The 21013-nt window shown below is 34.0% G+C and overlaps 3 protein-coding genes across 6 annotated transcripts; 2 read left to right on the top strand and 1 right to left on the bottom strand.

Annotated features, from left to right (window-relative positions):
* Window positions 1-930: 930 nt before the first annotated feature.
* LOC115963686 (calreticulin-3-like) lies at window positions 931-7822 on the bottom strand. Of its 2 annotated transcripts, XM_031082783.1 has the most exons (14): window positions 7526-7821; window positions 6737-6844; window positions 5840-6032; window positions 5295-5553; window positions 4949-5005; window positions 4807-4854; window positions 4551-4637; window positions 4410-4467; window positions 3173-3240; window positions 2683-2775; window positions 2543-2599; window positions 2358-2438; window positions 1784-1816; window positions 931-1291 (listed from the first exon to the last, which is right to left on the bottom strand). In XM_031082783.1, exons 1-14 carry the CDS (start codon window positions 7638-7640, stop codon window positions 1280-1282), a joined length of 1269 nt encoding a protein of 422 aa, XP_030938643.1. In that variant the 5' UTR covers window positions 7641-7821; the 3' UTR covers window positions 931-1279. The 2 variants fall into 2 exon arrangements, with proteins under 2 accessions (XP_030938643.1, XP_030938644.1); XM_031082784.1 differs by lacking the exon at window positions 1784-1816 and having other exon boundaries at window positions 7526-7822.
* Window positions 7823-12707: 4885 nt separating this feature from the next.
* On the top strand, window positions 12708-17508 carry LOC115963685 (TMV resistance protein N-like). The gene is made up of 3 exons (XM_031082782.1): window positions 12708-13426; window positions 16028-17126; window positions 17230-17508. Exons 1-3 carry the CDS (start codon window positions 12873-12875, stop codon window positions 17494-17496), a joined length of 1920 nt encoding a protein of 639 aa, XP_030938642.1. The 5' UTR covers window positions 12708-12872; the 3' UTR covers window positions 17497-17508.
* A 68-nt stretch (window positions 17509-17576) lies between these two features.
* Window positions 17577-20720, top strand: LOC115962549 (disease resistance-like protein DSC1). Of its 3 annotated transcripts, none has more exons than XM_031081404.1 (4): window positions 17577-18683; window positions 18776-19608; window positions 20141-20318; window positions 20407-20720. In XM_031081404.1, the coding sequence occupies exons 1-2, from the start codon at window positions 17883-17885 to the stop codon at window positions 19475-19477; spliced, it is 1503 nt and encodes a 500-aa protein (XP_030937264.1). In that variant the 5' UTR covers window positions 17577-17882; the 3' UTR covers window positions 19478-19608; window positions 20141-20318; window positions 20407-20720. The 3 variants fall into 3 exon arrangements, with proteins under 3 accessions (XP_030937264.1, XP_030937265.1, XP_030937263.1); XM_031081405.1 differs by having other exon boundaries at window positions 19999-20318; window positions 20419-20720; XM_031081403.1 differs by having other exon boundaries at window positions 19999-20318.
* The last annotated feature ends 293 nt before the right edge of the window (window positions 20721-21013 follow it).

Below are 21013 nucleotides of genomic sequence, written 5' to 3'. Positions count from 1 at the left end.
GGAGATTATAATTGGCAATCATAGCACACCAGACATCACTCTTGTTAGTTTAAAAAAGAAAAAAATATAAACTCTTTTGTAACAAATAATTACAAGTATGGATCAATTATATAACAAAAACAAAATAAAAAACAAACTACTCCTTTGTGAGTACTCTTTACCCATATATTCTGCATCCCATCACTCTCGTTTAAATAAGGAAGAAAAATCCCATTAGGCTACACACAATGAGAATAAATTGTCGTTATGTATATTAAATTTAGACAATTCAATCAAATTTGTGTTGTAAGATTTATTTTAAAATTTAAAGCCAAATCCAAATTTAAACCTTTTGAGACTGAGTATTGATAGATGCATCCAAAAAAATCAAGACAACCACTAACTGAGAATATTTAATGATACCTATTGATCTAACGGAGATTATAATTGGCAATCATAGCACACCAGACATCACTCTTGTTAGTTTAAAAAAGAAAAAAATATAAACTCTTTTGTAACAAATAATTACAAGTATGGATCAATTATATAACAAAAACAAAATAAAAAACAAACTACTCCTTTGTGAGTACTCTTTACCCATATATTCCGCATCCCATCACTCTCGTTTAAATAAGGAAGAAAAATCCCATTAGGCTACACAAAAAATCAGATTTGCAGCATCGATCAAAGAGAGCTCTCAAGTTGTGTTTTGTGGCAAACTAAAAAACCAAGCTGGCTTAAGGTTATATATAACCTTACAAAGTCTGATATAGGACTCCTATTTCAATTAGAAGCAGGAACAAGTTGTTGCTTGAAAAAGTCCTTTGCCACATAAAAGCCCAGAACCAAGTAGATATAAAGCAAACACAGCATTTTATCCTGGTAAACAAAGCAAATTCCAAGCTGAAGCTACCGACTTGATAGCTTAATTCAAGCCACGTTTCTAACAACTTCAGACCAAACATTTGTAAAGTTTAGTAACATTTTCAAACTAACAATGTCCACAATCTATCTTTGATATTCTACTGAACAGCAACGCAAAATCAAATTTCGATCCTATTGTAATTTTATTGCCTCAAATAGTCACATCACTGGGCCTTTTCTCCAATTGTGAGAACAAAAATTCCAAGTCTATTACTAACACACATGGTGGAGACAATAATAATACAACAACAATAATAATAATACAACACAAGTTGGACATCCTTTGGATCAAAGCAATGCTTCTCTGGCAATGTGAAATCCTTTGTTTTCCAATTTCCATAGATGCAATACAAGTACATAAATTGTTGTGCATGCCTCATAGTTCATCCTGCAAAGTCAAGAAAATTTCAAGATTAAGATGTAGAGTTCTTGTGATATTTTTTTCAGACTAAACAAGATTTAATTTCTCAGACTAATGAGATGGCTTATGGTATAAAATAAAATAAATCGTTGATTGTTGCATCTCTTTCTGGATTATAATTTGTATCGCTATGCAGAGACCGCAGACTTGCATGATATGAGACCCTAGAATATTGCCTTTAGTTAAACAAAGGCAAATAAGTTTCTTTTCTACAGCAGGTTTCTAGGTTCCTCTTCAAATGGAAGTCAATTTTATGAGGTCTAGCAGTTAAGCTCCAATACCATCTCATGTAAACCATCAATGCTTTTAATCAGCAGTTTCCAACATAAAAAGATCATACCAGTAATTACAAAATAGTGCTAATAGGGGTGAGTTATCACTCTTTGGGGGATCTACAACAATGAAGAATATAAGAGAGAGAGAGAGAGAGAGAGAGAGAGTCAACAGATTCATTCTTACATGGTAATCATCCATGTAATCATGTGGATCGTGCTGCAAACAAAAAAAAAAGAGGGGATTTATTGATTGTATAAGGTTACAATAAAATTTAAAAATAAAAATAAAAATCTAACAGATAATATAGATTTGATGTGTGCTCATGCATATGTTCTCTCTCCATGTCACACTATAAACTAATCACTTTATTGCTCCAGAGTCCAAACTCAGTACTACCTTCAGTGGTGAGTGAGGAGACTTATTACCATTTTTTTTTTTTTCTCTTCTAGTTCTTTTATTGTTTCATCTTCCAATAAAAATCTACAACTATTAGACTTCCAGGCCACAGCTACGAAAGTCATGAAGAAACAACAATGGCTCCCAATCAGTTAATTTTGAAATGTCTAAATTATTAAAAGAAAAAACCAGGCTTCATATATAAAGGAACAAATAATAATTTTAACTCAACTCCTAAAAATAGATCTACACCTCCATTGTAAGTAAGGCAACTATTCAAAATCCATAACAACTAGTAATATATGCAGAAATATATTTCACAGATAAGGTAGATGAGACATAATCATAAAAAAAAGATTACCCTTCTGCGCCTTCTATCTCCGTACCGACGATCCCTCTCCCTCTTTCTCCGTTCACCATCCTCTCTTGCTCTATTAGCTTCCTATATAATCATCCAATTACATGGTCAATAACTGAACATTCAAAAGAACACTGCTCAGTGAAACTACAATGAGACACAAGCATCTAAGCATCGCATTTAATCACCTCTTCTTCTCTAGCCCTTCTCTCTTTCTCTGCTTCCTCTAAGGCTTCTTTTTCAATCTGAAATTTCATGCATAATAAACATATAAGTTGAGCATTTTCTTTGAGTTAAGAGACGATAAAACTCTCAAGCAATTGCTCACCTCCCTATTTGCAAATATCTCTTCTACTACTTGTTTTGCATACTCTGGGTCATCACAAATCAAAATGTTGTCATAAACTGAACCAGCCTTTACCTGCAATGAAATTGATCAGGCTCCACCAATCAACAAAATTAAGATATTCATTAAGGCTGTTCAAATTAGATATAAGAGATTAAAATGGCCTAGTCTTGGACATAGGATAGAGCCGTAGTAAATTCTGAACTCTATGATAGGTATAAACAAATGTAGTACAGCAACAAGTACCAAGATCCTAAAAAAGGTATGAAGAGCTTAACCCATAATTATCACTTAAGCTTATCAACTTTGCCATTCAGCTTAACAAAACCGACAGTTCTCTTTGTCAACATGGGATAGAAAACAGCAATGTTGTTCACCTAGCTAATTATGAAGGATCTGATAGATTGTTCTTTCCTAATAAATTATATGCAGTTTGTTGGAGTCCAGAAGAACAAGAAGTCTTGGCACTTACCTGCCATACTTCAATTCCCACATATTTTATTGGCTTTAGCACATAAAGGTCAGGATCATCCTCAAATTCTGCAGGAATTTAAAAAATTAAATCAGTACCAATATACCTCTAAAGATTTATAAGATCTACATTAAAATCCTAAGAAAATAGAAGTTTGGCCTCTCAACTTGTACAGATTGTATCATAAAGCCAGAACGAAGATGTACCATTTGAAGCACCTTCCCCGCCCCCCACCCCCCCGCGGGCCAAAAAAAAGGGAAAAGAAAATTATAGATTCGCACATGTGCACATGTATATCTATGTAGGGTTACTTGGTTAAAAAATCCATGATATCTACTACAAGTCTGCAACTTAGAAGCCTTTTAATAAACAATATTTACAATGATTACTAGCAAGCAAATAATTCAAGACTGGTTGATTGTATCAACAGGTTGACCACATGCTACAATCTTGTCCTGGTCCAATAGAACTATGCACTGGCCATAAAATAAATGCTACTATTTCTTATACTATTGTATAATCAGACCATTTGAAATTGGGTCAATTTGGACATGAAAGATGAGTGGTGACATGGGCCCCAAAGAGAAATAGAATGACAAGGCTAACTAGAGATGGTCTTTCAAGCACACTCACAGGTTCAATTATTCACCATGTTAACCTTGCCTTACTGGGAAGATTACTTAAAAACCCTTTATATGATGTTTGAGTCAAGGAATCCAACATACCCTCGGCATCTAGATTCTAAGAATATGATGCTCGAGAATGTAAATTTTTGGAAATATAATAATGCACATGTTTGGCTTGATAAAGAATTAGATAAAATTCTCATAAAAATGACATTATCATGTTTAGCTTATTGCCTCGTTCTCAAGAGTCAAGAATCTTGGGAGGAATCATTTTTTACCTCAAAACACACTTCTACAAGAAAATTTTAAAATCCGTTTCTTGAAAATACCAATAATATTGTCTCAGCAACTCAGATGAAAAGGGAGTAAAGAATTTAGGGTAGGCATTATTTTTCAACATGGGATATCTTAATATCACAGAATGCCCCCTGCTCCGAGAAGGCTTTGATAGTATGAGCATGTCTATTAATGTGCAATCATTTATGTGATGATAGAGCTAATGATAAATGTTTATTGTGCTTAAACTATATGCAGAGAGTTCCAACTAGTTTAGTCTCAAATGCATGATACTATCTAGCCATCAAGAACTGCAGAAGAACAGAGAAATGTACCTGGGTTATCAATCCATGGAGTCTTCCACTTCCCCTTATAGTTGGGGTTCTTGATTCTCTGTAACATAGCAAAAATTCCTATAATTAAAAAAACGTAACAAAAGAATTGAATTCCAACTTTCTATGTGTGGCTTAAAGCACCTTGCGCTTCCATGGTCCTTTGTATGCTGGATTTGGAATCTTAGGTGGCTTCCATACTCCATCCTCTTCATCATCCCAATCATCAGGCTATCATCAGGAAAAAAGAGAAAGACATGTAAGAAAATCATTACCCTCATTTACAGCTATATATCAACAAATTACCATCCTTCTAGACATTATGTTCTGTGATAATCCCCACTTCATGAGACAGCAAACATACAGTTCATATCTTGTCATATATGAGCAATCAACATACCTCTTTGGCCTTTCGATCAGGAATTTCAGCAGGAATTGAATCGTATCCCTACAACATCAAGATAGATCATGGGTGCGTGACTTATGTAGTTAAAAATTAAACATCAATGTTTCAATATTGGGTTAAAAACAGTGTATGATACCTCTGGTTTGACATCATTAGGGTCGTCAATGTATTCTCTATCATCCCAGTCTGCTGGCTGTGTGAGGGAAGGCACATTAATAGATAAAAAAATAAAATTTAAATTTTAAAAATAAAAAAAAAATAAAAATAAAAATAAAACTAAAAAACCCAAATTTTGTCACATAACTAGATATCTAAAGAATGCTATAAGATCTTATAATTCCATCACTGATTAGATATATGATTTTTCAGAATAAAACATTTCTTTAATTGAAATATGTAATTCATTATTGGCGGATGACACCATCTTCATCCTGAATCAATTAATAATCCAAAATCAAAAAACAGTGCCATCAAGGCCATACCCTTTTTGCTTTGACATCCTTAATTTTCCTTGGAGGAAGGATATCCCAATCTGAATACATGCTTCCAGAATCCCATTCTCGATTGTCAACAAGGACACTATAACTTGCATCAGGCCTCAAAATAAATGTGTAGAAATGGGTTAACTTGTCAGTTTCACATTGTAGATCCTTTTTTAAAGGATAATTTTGCCCCTGGTAAGAAAGTATAACATGGAGTTTTTTGGTCTGTGTGCCACATATATCCGGTCCAAACATGAAACTGCACAATAAAATGTGAACATTCAGTATCTCTCTATATATCCCAAAATAGTAACAAGTTATAGAATGTCATTAAACATCCCAAAGCTGAGAAGATTGAAAAACCTGATTAAGATAATTAAAATTAATAAAAAGAAGAAAAAAAAGTAAACAGCATGAAATCCTGACACACACAAAATTATTCTAATGTCAACAGAATCAACAACACTGAGATTGTAGTAAGTCAAATGATTTGCAAAGAAAGAATCAAATCATTGGATGATAGAAGATATAAAAAACCAACAAACCTGTATGGAGTATCACCGCCAAATTTCTTCTGATTGACATAGCCAGAGAGAAGCTTGATGTAACCACCACCACATTCAATGTCCTGTTCAAATTTAATAGAATACTGGACCACTAGAGTTCTATTTTGATTGCTGAACTCTGGAATCTTTGCAGATATTGCATAATGCTTGGCATCATTATATGTCTGAATACCTGCAATTTTCAGGAATCATTAGCATCCGCTGTAATTCCAAAATCCTAGTTCACACCAGCACAAAGACTGCAGTGAGATAAAAGGCTACATTAATTTAACCTTCTTAGTGACTTAGAATTGAAAACAACCACAAAGCAGTAAGAGGTAAAAATATGCAAATATGTGCATTTACATTACCAGCTATGTCAACAACACATCACTCAAGTTTCTATAATTCTCTTTCGGCTCACCCTTGACTGTTGATTTTCTTTATCAAACCAATGCAATATATGTAATCACCCACATTGACATAGGCTAAAATTTACAAATTCTTTCGCTTCTATAAGTGAAGTACTATTATGTAACCGATACTTAAAAGGTTAAACATACACCAAGTCACACACATCTAGTATTATAACGTCTATAAATCCAGAAAATCCTTAAAATGAAAATAAATAATCTCACTTACTAACTTTTATATCAATATTAACAGTCTAACAGTAGTATTAGCAAAACTTCATAGCATTACTATGACTACTCCCACTACTATTGGTATCGTCACTATTATTGATGTTAGCCAAGTTGAAGTGAGCAAAAAAAAAAAAAAAGCTAATTCTGCAACAATTATATAACTTTCCATTCCTAAAAAGATAGGCTTAAGCACATAGCATAATAAAGGTCACTTTTTTTCTTTTGATTAGTATGATAAAAGTTACTTGAGTACCTTTGTCATCAGGATCCGCAGACCATTTTCCTGCTGTGTACTTAAACGTGCCTGCTTTCCCTTCAGCCCTTTTCCAATCCGATAACACCCACCTGCTCTTCCATCCATCTTTCCTCCACAAAAATCACAGAAAATCATCAGAGAAAAAAAAAAAAACCATTTTTTCCAAATCAATTTACTTGAATACAACACAAAGTCCACACTTTTTTTTAAGGTCCCTTAGGTTCTGTACACAAGGTTGCATTAAGTAATGAACCACATGGTTGAAATCAACTGTCCTCAGTAGAAGATAACACTACATGTCTTGTATTAATGAATATACGATTAGTTGAATTTAATTGGGAAAACTAAGGAACTGTAACTAAGTTTTAAATTTTTTTTTTTTTTTTTTTTTTTGGGAAGGCACTTCTATTGTCTTATCAATTACTCATTTCAATTAATCAGAATCATCAGATCAAGTTACAATTTTTTTTTTTCTTTCGGGTGCCAACATAAGGATAAGGAACAATAATAAAAATCTAGAGTTGACCCAGAGTTGACCATTAAATCACTCATTTTTTAAGCAATCTTCAATAAATCTCAGTGCCAAAGAATCAAGAAACTAAATAAAAACTTAAAAGCTTTAAGTTTTTACAACCACCAAATAAAAAAAACCTTATTTTTTCCGAAAAAACAAAACCCAAAATAAATAAATAAATAAATAAAAACAGAGTGACCCAACAAAACTCACACAGATTGATCCAAAGACAAACAATCTTTATGAACCAAACAGGAAAAGAAATTGGGTACCTTGGAAACGCTCCTCAAAGAAGATTTCAGACGAAGCAGAGTGGAAGAGAAAGAGAGAGCTGAGAAAAAATAGCAGAAGCAAACGAAAAGGAAAAGGAAGAAGAGGGTCTTCCATCTCTATGATAGTAGTGGTAGTATCTTGATTTTGCTACCAAAAGCAAGAGCTATGCATATTGTTTTCACTCCACCAGGAAAGTGAGCAATAAGTAATGAGTAACGAGCACTGCTAAAGTTGGCTTTTTAACTTGGTATTTTTGGAGTAAACTACTTTTAAGGTTGAAGTGGGAGTGGGGTTCAGAATTGAAGACTAATGAATGAGATGTTTCTAGAACTGGTTTATTATCCTAGGACCACTTGAGTATGGAATTTTTTTCTTTTTTTCTTTTTAAGGTTCAAAATACTGAATTGTATCTCTCTCAAAAAATAAAATAAAATATACTGACTTGTATAATATAGTGTGTTACAGTTCACTTACTCAAAGAAAAATATTTTGTATTAAATAATATTACATTATTTGTATCAAAATTTGATAAATAATAAACATCGTGCAAAATTAACTGGAATATTTGCTTAATTAAATAACCATATTTAATTCCCACAACCTGGGTCCTCAAACCTCACCCCAATTGGCGGTGGTAAGTATCAACTTGCCCAATTGGAGAGTACTTTGGTATGGCTTTTTACTTCTTAGTTCTTTGGGTATAAAATAATTTTTTCTTTATTTTAGGTGTTTTAGGGTTGAAAAATTTTTACTTTTTTATTTTTGTTAACCAGGAAAATCATATTCCTCTGTCTGAAATTATTAAAATATCCAAACCTCCTGAAATGACCACAAGAAAAAACTCTCAAAAGCTACATGCCAAATTATCAAAATTCTCCAAATATAAAAAACAATGGGGATTATTAGATATAATGAATTATTTTAGTTATGTACAAATTTTTACTAAATTCTTAATACATTACTATTCTTTTTCTTTTTTTTACATAGATGCAGTTATATTTTATAACTTATTTTTTCAGCAAAATCAAAAAATGAAAATTAAGCTATACCAAACCAATCCTTACAGTATTATCTAATTTTTCAAAAATAAAAGACAGCTCACTAGAAAGAATATGTTCTTCGTTCAGAACTTTAACCATTTTTTTGTGTTTTGTAATTAGTTTTTATTATTATTATTATTATTTAATTTGAGTAAGGCTTTATTCAGTTCACATATTATATTGTTTTTATCACATGTTGTGTTGGTGTTACATTACATCCCTAATTAAACCAAACACGTTATTTATTTATAATGGTAAAATGCATTTATGCTTTTGAGTTCTGAGCACAATGCCTTTTCCAGCCCACATCCTCCATATGATCTTTGAAAATAATATGAAATTGAACCAAAGTCTAGTCCTGGTTTGGTAACTTGTAGATTACTCCCAAGGGTCAACTTTGTTTTTCTTTTTCCAAGTCAATATGAATATGATGGAAATATTGTAGCTTCGAAGAAATTGGTTTTGGCCAATTCTCCCTCTAGACTTTGACTTGAAAGTCGTTTTCTTTGAACTTTCAGCGGTGCTTCTTAGTTCTTTCCCGGAGGAAACGGCACAAAGATTCTTTTTAATGCTTCTTTAATAAAAGCGCGTCCGGCAAGATTTCTCACCCAATTCATAACTTTTATTTGGTTGGTAGGGGTTGGAGAATTGAGGAAATGAAAAATTAGAAGGCAATAGAAAAGTGGGTGGTAAAAGAGATTTAGGATCCGTTTGGATTGAATTTATTGTTGCTGAAATTGAAAATTGAAAATACTGTAACAACATAATTTTTAAATGTGTGAATAGTACCATGGAACCCATTTTAAATATTTTTTAGTACGTGAACAGTATTGTTACAGTGATGAACAATGACAGAACAGTGATTTTTGTCCCCTGCACAGTGAACCTATGTGAAGTTACTGTTCACGTGCAGGGAAAAAAAAAATGAAAAACGTAAAACTGGAAAACGTGGACGCAGGATTCAGTTGAATCCAAACGCGGCGAAAATGGGTAAATACCCGTTAAAAACAAACTATTTAGTTAATAGGATCCGTTTACAAACTATTTATAATTTTAGCAACTCGAGCCTCAGAAACTCGATTTTGGGCCCCTAAATCGACTCTTAAAGGCTCGATTTTCATGGGTTGTTCCTGTCTGATGTGGCACTTTTTCCACGTGGCGCCTACATGAAAATCGAGTCTCTAAGACTCGATTTACATTTAAAATGAAAACAAAAAAAAAACCACAAGGCAGCAGGAAATCCACAGCAACGCGTTCATCAGAGAAGAAAGAAAAAAAAAAAAAAAAAAAACCAGAGAAGAATGTTCATCAGAGAAGAAAAAACCAGATCGCACCGCGAAGAGAAGAAAGAAAAAAAAAAAAAAAACCCAGATCGCGGTGCGACCTGGGTCGCGCGGCGACCTGGGTCTCGCGGCGACCTGGGTCTCGCGGCGCGACCTGGGTCGCGCGGCGACCTGGGTCTCGCGGCGCGACCTGGGTCTCGCGGCGCGACCTGGGTCGCGCGGCGACCTGGGTCTCGCGGCGCGACCTGGGTCGCGCGGCGACCTGGGTCTCGCGGTGCGACCTGGGTCGCGCGGCGACCTGGGTCGCGGTGCGACCTGGATCTGTCTGTGTCGCCATTCCTTCTTCTTCTTCTCTTTTTTTTTTTTTTTTCTTTCTTTCTGCTTTTTTTTCCGCTGGTTCTGCATTTTGGGTTGTGGTCATTAATATTTTATTTTTGGGTTGGAAATCGAGTCTTAGAGACTCGATTTCCATGTAGACGCCACCTGGATAAACTGCCACATCAGACAGGAACAACCCATGAAAATCGAGCCTTTAAGAGTCGATTTAAGGGCCCAAAATCGAGTCTCTGAGACTCGAGTTGCTAAAATTATAAATAGTTTGTAAACAGACCCTATTAACTAAATAGTTTGTTTTTAATGGGTATTTACCCATTTTCGCCATCCAAACGCTCACTTAAAGCCCGTTTGGTAAGAGTTTTTTAATATCGTTTTGTGTAATTCAAATGCTAAGAAATGTGGGTTTGACTTTTAAATTTTTTTTCTTTGTGTTAGTTAGAAGTTGAAAAAGTGAAATAATAGAAAAAAAAATTTTATTTGATTAGGAAGAAAAAAATGATAGGATAAAAAATGTAAATTGTATAAATTTATTCTCATACTCTTAATATATATAAAAAGAAAAATAGTTAAAAAAATAAAAAAAAAATAAAAATAAAAAAAAATAAAAAAATAAAAAAATAAAAAAAAAAAGGAGGAGGAAAGAGAGTGCAAACGGGTAAATTCTCATCAAACCCCTCTCCCTCCTCCATTTTCTTCCTCATTAGGAGGAAACAACATTCTCACCTCAAATGGTGGGTTTGGGAAGAAATTATCCGGACTCTACCAAAATATTCCTCTCTCCCCTCCTTAAACAAACACCTGTAATTTATCCAAACTAATCACTACCTTAATGATTCCAACAGGGATATAAATTATTAAAAAAAAAATTCCTTTTGTAACCATCAAAACAAAAAAAATAGTTAAGTCACTTATGTGCGCTCACTTCTTGACACTCCTAGTTGATCGCTACTGTGGCTATAATGGTTCTAGCTGTGGGAGATTTGGCCTCAATATGGCGTGGATTGCGGTAGGCATGGGGTATACTGAATACATATACATAAAGAGTTATTTTAAATATATGTATTGCAAGTTAGATGGCTAAAATAGAAAAAAGTGACTTAACTACAAAATTTGGCCAAAATAATTACAAACTCGACGGGAATGCTCTTAATTTCTTGATGTTGAAAATTGATCATTTACTTGTATATGTTATTTAAAAATTAGACCCAAACCTATAGGTCGGAAGTTGTCACCAGCTTGATGATCATCTATGATGCAACTGGTTGTGTAGACCAACCTAAATCAACATCCGCCTGCAAGAAGAAACAAAAAGCACAAAATGAGATGTGGAAGATATTGATTAAGATTTGAATGCTCATGGAAAATCAAAAGCTCCTATTTGAGTTGTGCTCCTTTTGAGGTGTCACATTGCTCCAAGGCTGAAGTGCATCATAGTAAGGTTGAGATGCACACAAGGCCAGCTCAATGTATAAGGCAAGTGAGGCGGCTGCCCAAAGCCTTTAAACAAAAAAGGATCCCCAAAATTCTAATAGCCGGATGGGTTTTCTAACTAGCCAGATGACAAAACTCTTATATTATCCCATCGAATTGCGTAATTGGAACATTCTCCATTAAATTCTTTTATATATATATATATATATATATTAATAATTAAACTAAACAGGTTCAGAAATCCTCTCTCTCCAAAAATTAAAATCTATTATTTTTAATTTTTAATTAAAAAGTATTTTAAAATATCAAGTATGACTTTTACTTTTTTTTTTCCCCTTTTTTTTTTAAGGATTGTGAAGAGATTTGTCATTTCAATTATTTTGGTACTTAATAAATTTTATATTTTTATTCTAAATTTGCAAGTTATGATTTTACCAATTACGGTTAAATTTTGATAAAGAAAATCTTATATAAATTTAAAACATTCTAAAAAGAAGGGAATGCTATTTTTTTTTTTTTTTTTCAAACTTCAAAAGACTATGAGTAGGGAATGTTATCCCAGTTATTATAAACTAGTCTTATCACATGTTTTGTGTATTTAACGAGATTTTTTATTTTTTATTTTTTGGGTTTACAAATGTGGAGGTGAGAAAAAAAAGGGTTTAGTAATAAAAAAAAATGGTATATTTGTGAAAAATATCAGTTTTATTTTTTTATATTTTTTATAAAAATAGAAGTTGGTGTTAGTATTTGACAATTAATGTGAAAGAGAAATAGGGAGAGGAAGAAAAAAACTTTTTTTTTTAATTTAACTAAAATTTAAGAGTTTTGAATTACTAATTTTACATATCTAACTTTATAATTTAAGCTTTAAAAATTAAAGAATTTAAAGATATTTTGGAATCAGGAATATTCCGAAATTGAGGATTCCAAAATTTCCTCTATTATTAGTTGTTTTTTTTTTTTTTTTTTTTTAACTATTCGTTGTCTCTCCAATTCTCATCCACATCTTTAAATCTCACCTCTCTTTTTCTTCTTTTTTATCTGTTTTTTTTCCTCCTCCCTTTTTTTGCAGCTGAACGCCAAACCCAAACCCAATTCAATTTCAACCTCACTCGCTTTCATCTTTGAAGATAGGCCTGTCAACAGCTCTTCAGTTTTACGCACTGAAAACTATTTCTTGTTTCTTTTTTCTGGTTATCTTTTAATTTGGTGGACATTTTTTTTTTTTTTACGCGCAAAGTGACTGAAACTTTATGGCATTGTTACAATTGCTTCCATGTCCTTTTAGGGAATCTGCGCAAAGTACTCCATCACCTCCCTCCTCCCCTACCTCTTCTTATTACGATGTGTTCCTTAGTTTTAGCGGTAAGGACACCCGCAAGAATTTTACTGACCATCTCTATACTGCTTTAAAACAAAAGGGTCTTATCGTCTTCAGAGACGATGAAAGACTTGAGTGTGGAAAATATATTTCACGAGAACTCTTTAAAGCAATAGAAGAGACCAAGTTTGCAGTCGTTATCCTCTCAACAAACTACGCTTCCTCAACGTGGTGCTTGGATGAGCTAGTAAAGATTGTTGAATGCATGAAACAGAACATGTTGACAGTTTTGCCAGTCTTTTACCATGTGAATCCCTCTGATGCACGGAACCAGGTGGGTATTCTTGCTTCAAGGAACCAGACTTTTGCTGAAGCCTTTGCAAAGCATGAAAGAGATCCCAAAGTTAAGATTGAGGATTTGCAAGCATGGAAAGCTGCTTTGAAAGAAGTCGGCAATATATCTGGATGGCATGTACAACAACACAGGTAACATTTTACATTTGTCTTGACTACTTTGTTCACATTATTATATCAATATCGTAATTTCCCACACTCTAAAATTACTCTGATTGAAAAAGAGAAAATTTTAAATTTGTCCATTAATCTCTGCTTAGTTTGAGGCATGGTAGTCTGTTACTGAATTAACATTTATTTTTATTTTTATAATCATATAAACTTTTGTTGATAAAACAAACTTCAAGACCTGAAAATATCCAGTACAGAAGCCAAGTCTTCAGAAATGGAGAGAACAAAATGCGGGGGACCTCTTAGAGGATCAAAACAACCCAATACAAAATTAAGCAGAGACCAGCGAGCTAGAGCATGTGCTGCTCTAATGGTCTCTCTGCTTCCCCAACAGAAAGATACAACTTGGTATACAATCTGCATTCTATAGTGAATTGTCGAGTCAAGGAAGCTTTGTTTTTTATAGTCGGCCCTAGTGCCTCAAGTCAAATGCTTGTCTTCCTTCCGCTTAGAATGTCTAATACCTATTATCTGAGAAGTGTAGCGAGAGTCAGACTAGGCCAGTATCAGGACAATGTGTTTAGACATATATTTAATCAATAGCCTTGTGATTTCCAAAGTTCGTAATATCCAAGGTATAATCCCATATATACTTCTTTTTGTGCTGCATATCTCATTCAGTCATACCCATATCATTTTTTTGATCAGCACTTTTCTATTGTTATCAAGTGAAATTATTAACAAAAATTAGATATCAACAAGCTAAATATTTCCAAAAGGAAAATTTTGTGAACACCTTCCCTATGAAGAAACTTCTAGTCTAGGTTGCACCGACACGCTATTTTTGGCGTCGTGTCGGTGTCCGACACGCGTCCCCATTCCGGTGTCCGGTGGTGTCCCTTTTTTTTTTTTCGTTTCTCCGACACGGCGTCGAGCGTGTTCCGACACGTCCGACACGCCAGCAGTAAAAAATAAAAATAAAAAGAATAAAAGAAAAAATCACAGATTTTGACAGGTGAACTTATCAATACCGTTGATTTTGTGATAACCCTAAAACAATAAACTATTTCAAGTTCTTCTCAACAGTCAACCCACCCTCTGTCGCTGCCGCTGCCCTCTGTCCCTCACCGGAGTTAGATCGGGCCGATCGGCGAGCTCCGACGTCGACGCTGTGCCCTCTATCCCTTCCAATCTCTATCTCTCCCGGTGCGGACAATAGGTCCAATTCTCTTCTCTGTTCTCTCTCTGTTTTTTTTTTCTTTCTTTCAGATGTTCATTTTGGTGAATGGGTGGGTGTACTGTTACTTATTTATAACGCATTTTGTTTTTTGTTTTTTTTTAACTGCTGCTGTGGCCTGTGGGTGCCCTCTGTCCTTTTTTTTTTTTTTTTTTTAAATTAGTTATAACTTATAATTTATAAATTTGTTTCTGTGTGTCCTGCTATAGTATTATTGTACTACTTTGGATGTTAGTTTACTTATTTGTAGTTCTTACATAATTTGAATTCTAGACATAAATGTATTTTATGTCTAAAAATATTTAAAAATGTGCCGAAATATAAAATTTAATTAATTATTTAACCGCCGTGTCGCTGCCATGTCCCTGCCATGTCGTGTTCTTATTTTTCAAAAATTGCCGTATCCCTGTGTCCGTGTCGTGTCCGTGTCCATGCAACATAGCTTCTAGTCATTTTGCATTGAGAATAATCATCTGCATATATTTGGAATAATAGATGCGTCTTTCTTTCTTTCTATTTTTTTTCAATTTGGTTCTACTTCCATTATAAATTAACTAGAATTGTCATCATAAAAACTTAGATTTTGTAGAAAAAATTTACTTCAAACACGAATGCCTATTACCTCCAAAGTTAAATAGAATATGAGTCAAATCAACGGTGAAGATAAAAAAACCATAATATATAAGGTAATGTTAAAACTAAGAATTTAATCTTATAAAAAAAAAAAAAAACTAAGAATTTAATAAGTATTTATAACAAATCAAGAATATTGTAAAATTTGAGGTCAAATCACACTTTGGAAATAAACAAATAGGAGAAATTTTTTCAAATATTGTAAGTTTCGGATTTTAATGGCTATTGGTATGATTTTCAACCATTCATGTCCATGACTATGAAAAATATCACTATGGCTAAAGATGACTAATCTTTATAACCTCAATTATTGTCTCACTAATTTACATTTCTTGTAGAATTTCTTTGGTGAACAGTTAAAATGTTTTGGACAAGTAAACAGGCCATTAGCGGAAATATATAGTAAATAATCTAATTGGTGCATTTGTTCCTTTTTCATATTATGAAGATTAAAGAAAAAGAAAAAAAAGGAGTATGAAAATTAAATCCAAGAAATATTCAACAAATGACTTATTAAAATTAAGCACGATCTCAACTCATTAAACTATTTTAGTTAGAAGGAAACATGAGGCTCTCACTTGGACTGTAGGACAACAAACAAATCAAACCTCAATTACGGTGCTATATTAAACACTTTTCAAATACCCCTTTTGCTACTGAACAAATCTAAGATTGCGTTTTGAATGTTGTCTCGTGTATTTATGCTATACTATACTGTCATCAAATTTATTGTTATGCTATCTTCAATGCAGGTCTGAAGCAGAAGTTATACAAGACATCGTTCGAAGGATATGTAGCGAAGTGAGATTCACATTCTCAAGTACTATTTCCAAGGATCTAGTTGGAATAGAATCCCGTGTGAGGGAAATGTTGGATTTATATTTAGATGAAAGGTCGGGTGGTGTTCGCTTTGTGGGAATTTGTGGGATGGGTGGAATCGGTAAGACAACTCTTGCATTAGAAATTTTTGAAAGAATTTCAGGTAGCTTTGAAGCTAGCAGCTATATTGCTGATGTAAGAGAAAAAACTGAAAATCAACATCTAGTTTCTTTACAAAAACAACTTCTTTCTAACATCTTTATGGAAAGTGAAATAAAGATATGGAATGTTCATGAGGGGGTCAATATCATAGGGAATAGATTACGTGGTAAGAAGGTTCTTATTGTTCTTGATGATGTTGAGGACCAAAAACAATTAGAAGCTTTGGCTGGGAACCTTGATTGGTTTGGTCCAGGGAGTAGAATCATTGTAACAAGCAGAGATAGCCAATTGTTGAAAAGATGTGGTGTGAATTACATATATACGGCAAAGGGTTTGTATCTAGATGAAGCTTTGCAACTCTTTAGTTTGAGTGCTTTCAAGAAACCCCATCCTAAAGAAAATTATGTGGATTTGTGTATGTATTTTGTGAATTACACTAAAGGCCTTCCTTTAGCTCTTAAAGTTTTAGGTTCTTTGTTGTTTACCAAAAGCATCGATGAATGGGAAAGTCTCAAAGATAAACTAAAAGTGGAACCTGAAAAAAAAATTTTGGACATTCTTCAAATAAGTTTTGATGGGCTAATGGAAACCCAAAAAGAATTATTTCTAGATATTGCATGTTTTTTCAAAGAAGAGAACAAAGATTGCATAAGAGAGATATTAAAAAGTTTTGGTTACTATCCAGACTACAATATTGGTGTTTTGATGGACAAATCGCTCATAACCATTAATGAAAACAGAGCTTTGTGGATGCATGATTTACTACAAGAAATGGGTCAAGATATAGTTCGTCGTGGATCTAAAGAGCCTGGTAGACGTTCTAGGTTATGGCTTTATGAGGACGTCCTTCATGTATTGAAGAATAATACTGTAAGTTGACTTGTCTAGACCTAAACTTAGAAAAGTACATATATTCTTACAAATTCTTCTAAGGATCTCCAATTATTCTAATTTCATTAATCTTGGTTATTAGGGAACGGAGGTAGTTGAAGGCATAATGCTAAACGCACCTATTCAAAAAGAGGAGCACTTGGATGCTGAAGTCTTCTCAAAGATGAAAAAAATGAGATTGCTTAAAGTGGTTGATATGGGTAATGTGAAACTTCCACAAGGCCTCAATTGTCTTTCTAATGAGTTACACTTCATAGAATGGCATGGATATCCTTCAAGTTCCATGCCAACCAACTTCCAACCAAACAAGCTTGTTGAATTGAAAATGCATTGCAGCAGCATCAAATGACTATGGAATGGAAATATGGTAAGATTCACTTATTCAATTTTGTAATTTATTCCTTTCCATTAAGGCTTGAGTTTATTTAATTTTTTATTGGTTTATAGCAGATTTTAAATCAGTTAAAACTCATTGACTTGCGTAACTCTCAAAACTTGATTGAGACCCCAAATTTAAATGGAGTCCGAAATCTTAAGCAATTGATTCTTCAAGGTTGTACAGCATTGTCTAAGATTCATTCATCTCTTGGAAATCTCAAACAACTTATTCGATTAGATCTGTCTGGTTGCAAGTGTCTTGAAAGACTTCCTCACAAGATCAACTTGGAATCTCTTGAAGTTATTATTCTTTCCGGCTGTTCAAGATTAAAGAAGTTTCCAGAGATTGTAGGAAATATGCCATGTTTGTTTGAAATTTATTTAAATGAGACTGCTTTAAAAGATCTACCAATGTCAGTAGAGCATTTAACTGGCCTTATTAAATTGGATCTAAGAGACTGCAAAAACCTTTCAAGTCTTCCGAATGCTTGTTATAGTTCGATGTCTCTGAAAATTCTCACTTTATCTGGTTGCTCAAAACTTGAAGAACTACCAGAGAATTTGGGGAATCTCAAAGGCTTGGAGGAGTTAGATCTGAGTGGATCTGCTATAAGAATGCTACCTACATCCATCAGACTCTTAAAAAATCTCAAAAAACTCTCTCTTCGTGGATGTAAAGGGCTATCATTTAAATCTTCGAATAAACTTTTTAGTTTTCCTTTCATGCAACAGAGAAGAAGTCCAGATCCCATGGCCATGTTAGAGTGTTCTTTATCAGGCTTATTGTCCTTGACCAAACTGGACCTAAGTCACTGCAATCTTCAGGCAATTCCTGATGTTTTTGACTGCTTGTCGTCCTTGTTAATATTAAATCTAGAAGGAAATAAATTTATTTGGCTTCCTAAAAGTATGATTCAACTATCAAATCTACAAGATCTTTTTCTGCGTGGTTGCTCGAATCTTCGATCATTGCCAAAGCTTCCATCAAACATTAAGTATATTGATGCAACACAGTGTACCTCACTAGAAACATTATCATCGGGATTAAAATATGATTTTCGGCCATCACTTCAGCTTCTGAATTGTGTCAAATTGATTGAGAATCAAGGCTATGGTTACGTGTCAACAATGCTAAGACATTATTTTATTAATGACAAGGTCTCTCTCTCTCTCTCTCTCTCTCTCACAGCATCATTATTTGCATATTTCAGTCTTCTGAAGTTCTAAGCATCATTGTTTGCAAATTTCAGCATTACTATGGGCAAGACAGATTGGCACATTATATCTATGTTCCTGGAGGTAAAATTCCGAAATGGTTTAGACACCAAAATGTGGGGGCTTCAGTGAGTCTGCAAATGCCTTCAGATTTTTGTAAGAAATTGATGGGAATTGCTATGTGCGTTGTTTTTGTATTCCGCCAACATAGTCTATTTGACCAACTTGATTTTGAAGATTTGGGGCATAATAAATATACACATAAGCTTTCATGTTCCATTAAATTTAACAATTACCAAACTTTTGGAGTGGCCGATGGTTTTTCCGAAGAATTTGGTAAGATTGAACTGTATCACCTCTGGCTGCAATATTTGCCCTCTCAATTCTTTAACAAGGACTGGGAAAAAGCATTGAGTAAAAGCAATGCTAATGGATTCAGTGATATCAAGATTGAATTTAAAACTTGGGGTCCAGGATTGGAGGTTACAAAATGCGGGACCCATTTGGTATTCAAGCAAGACATTGAAGATCTCAAACAAACTATGGTTGGGTCTTGCAGCTGCAGCATCACTCCTTATGAGGATGATTTTGATGGTTCAGCCAGAGATACCATAATTAAGGGAAGCCATGATGACTATGATGGGGAAGGGGCTGGACCTAGTGGAGAAGGTACCTCTAATGATGTAGACACACCACACCCAAAGTGGATACAGCAACCTAATCTAATTGAAAATTGAATTGGGAATTTCAATTCATGCACACAATAACAAGGAAACTCAGACAAAGAGGCCAATGGCAGTGATGGTGATGGAGTGGAACTGGGTTCAGCAACTCAAAAACTAAAAGATTCCGGGAAGGTGACCAGAAAGTATGTTATTTTCAACTATCTACTAATTTTCTTATGTGTGTTTTCCTTTTCTTTTCCCAGAAACTGTCTTTTTTTCTTTTTTCTCTTGGTACACATTTTTTTCTTGCATGTGACTATTTCTCTGTCTGGCTGCAAGGAAACTTGAGGAAAATTAATGTAGAAAGGGTAAAAAACTTTTGAATTCTATCTTGTTCTGATGTTTTAGTTTCGTGCAATTGTAATGCTTGACTAATATGAGCTGAAATAGTGGTGCCAGACTTAGTTCTTGAGTTCTCAACTTTCTGGGTTCCCATTGGAACATATAAATTTTGTTTTCTTATCCCATATTTTTCATAGAATTTGAAAGAGTGACAAAATGCTGGTGATTTTTTCCTATATTTTTGTTTTCAGAACACATCAGCACAGCTTAAGCAAGCCAGTTGTGTTTGGCTTTGCTAGCAATTTCTTTCCTTGGAATAAAATGCATTTTCCCCCAAGAAAATAGGAGGAGCTTATTGTGGGTTATGTTGTTTTATATAAATGCTTTCTGAAGGTACCAGTTGGAGCTAAGCTAGAAAGCTTTGGATGAGAATATAATTGTATATTTAGGAAGAGGTTGTGGGAAGACCCACATTGTTGTACTGCTTATACACGAGCTAAGTCACTTGATAAGGAAGCCCCAGAAGAACATATGCGTTTTGTTTGGCCCTACAGTGGTTCTGTTTTGGCAGGTAAGCTATAATTTATCATGTTTTTTTTTTTTTGTAATTTAATGTTCGATTTTTGGTAGTATTTAAGTTTGAGACACTTTTTTTTAAGCTTATATGGCAGGAACATTGCACAACAACGAAGTGGTGTGCTTTTTTGGCTTGGCTAAAGTGGTAGGTGTGTAGGCTGTGAGAAGGGGGTTGGGCTGTTGGTTTTTAGTGCCTATGTATGCAATTTCTCATCATGATTCTAGATTTAAGATGGACCTTCTCGATTCTATGTGTTTCTAGTTCACCTTGGAAAGGAGTTTGGCATTTAATAAATAGAGTGGTGATTATTCTATGAACTCCTTACTCCTTGATGGTGCAGAAGTGTGGGCTTACTCTTCTAATGGTGCAGTGTTATGTAGAGTTTAAGCAAACAATAAGGCATTGGTGGCCTCTTTATTTGATAATTGAGGTCTTATTCATCAATTAATCAATATATATATAAGCAAAGACCTCATGCGGGAAATGATAAGGTTCTGCCATTTGACGCTTTGTATAAGTTGATTCTCTACAATAAAAACATTAATTGTCATATTTACTCTTTCCACAACCTTTCCTCTTCAAGTCTCTTAGGATGACCAAATGTCTCCTCGATTACACAAACTCATTGCTTTTTACCTCTTGCTCATTTCTTTTCTGTTTCAATCTTCTCTCTTTCCCATACTTCTGGT

This window comes from Quercus lobata, chromosome 10 (assembly GCF_001633185.2).
Source record: "Quercus lobata isolate SW786 chromosome 10, ValleyOak3.0 Primary Assembly, whole genome shotgun sequence".
NCBI classification, from domain to species: domain Eukaryota; kingdom Viridiplantae; phylum Streptophyta; class Magnoliopsida; order Fagales; family Fagaceae; genus Quercus; species Quercus lobata.
The sequence above is the reverse complement of the archived record's forward strand: the minus strand, read 5'-3'. Positions and strand labels throughout refer to the sequence as shown.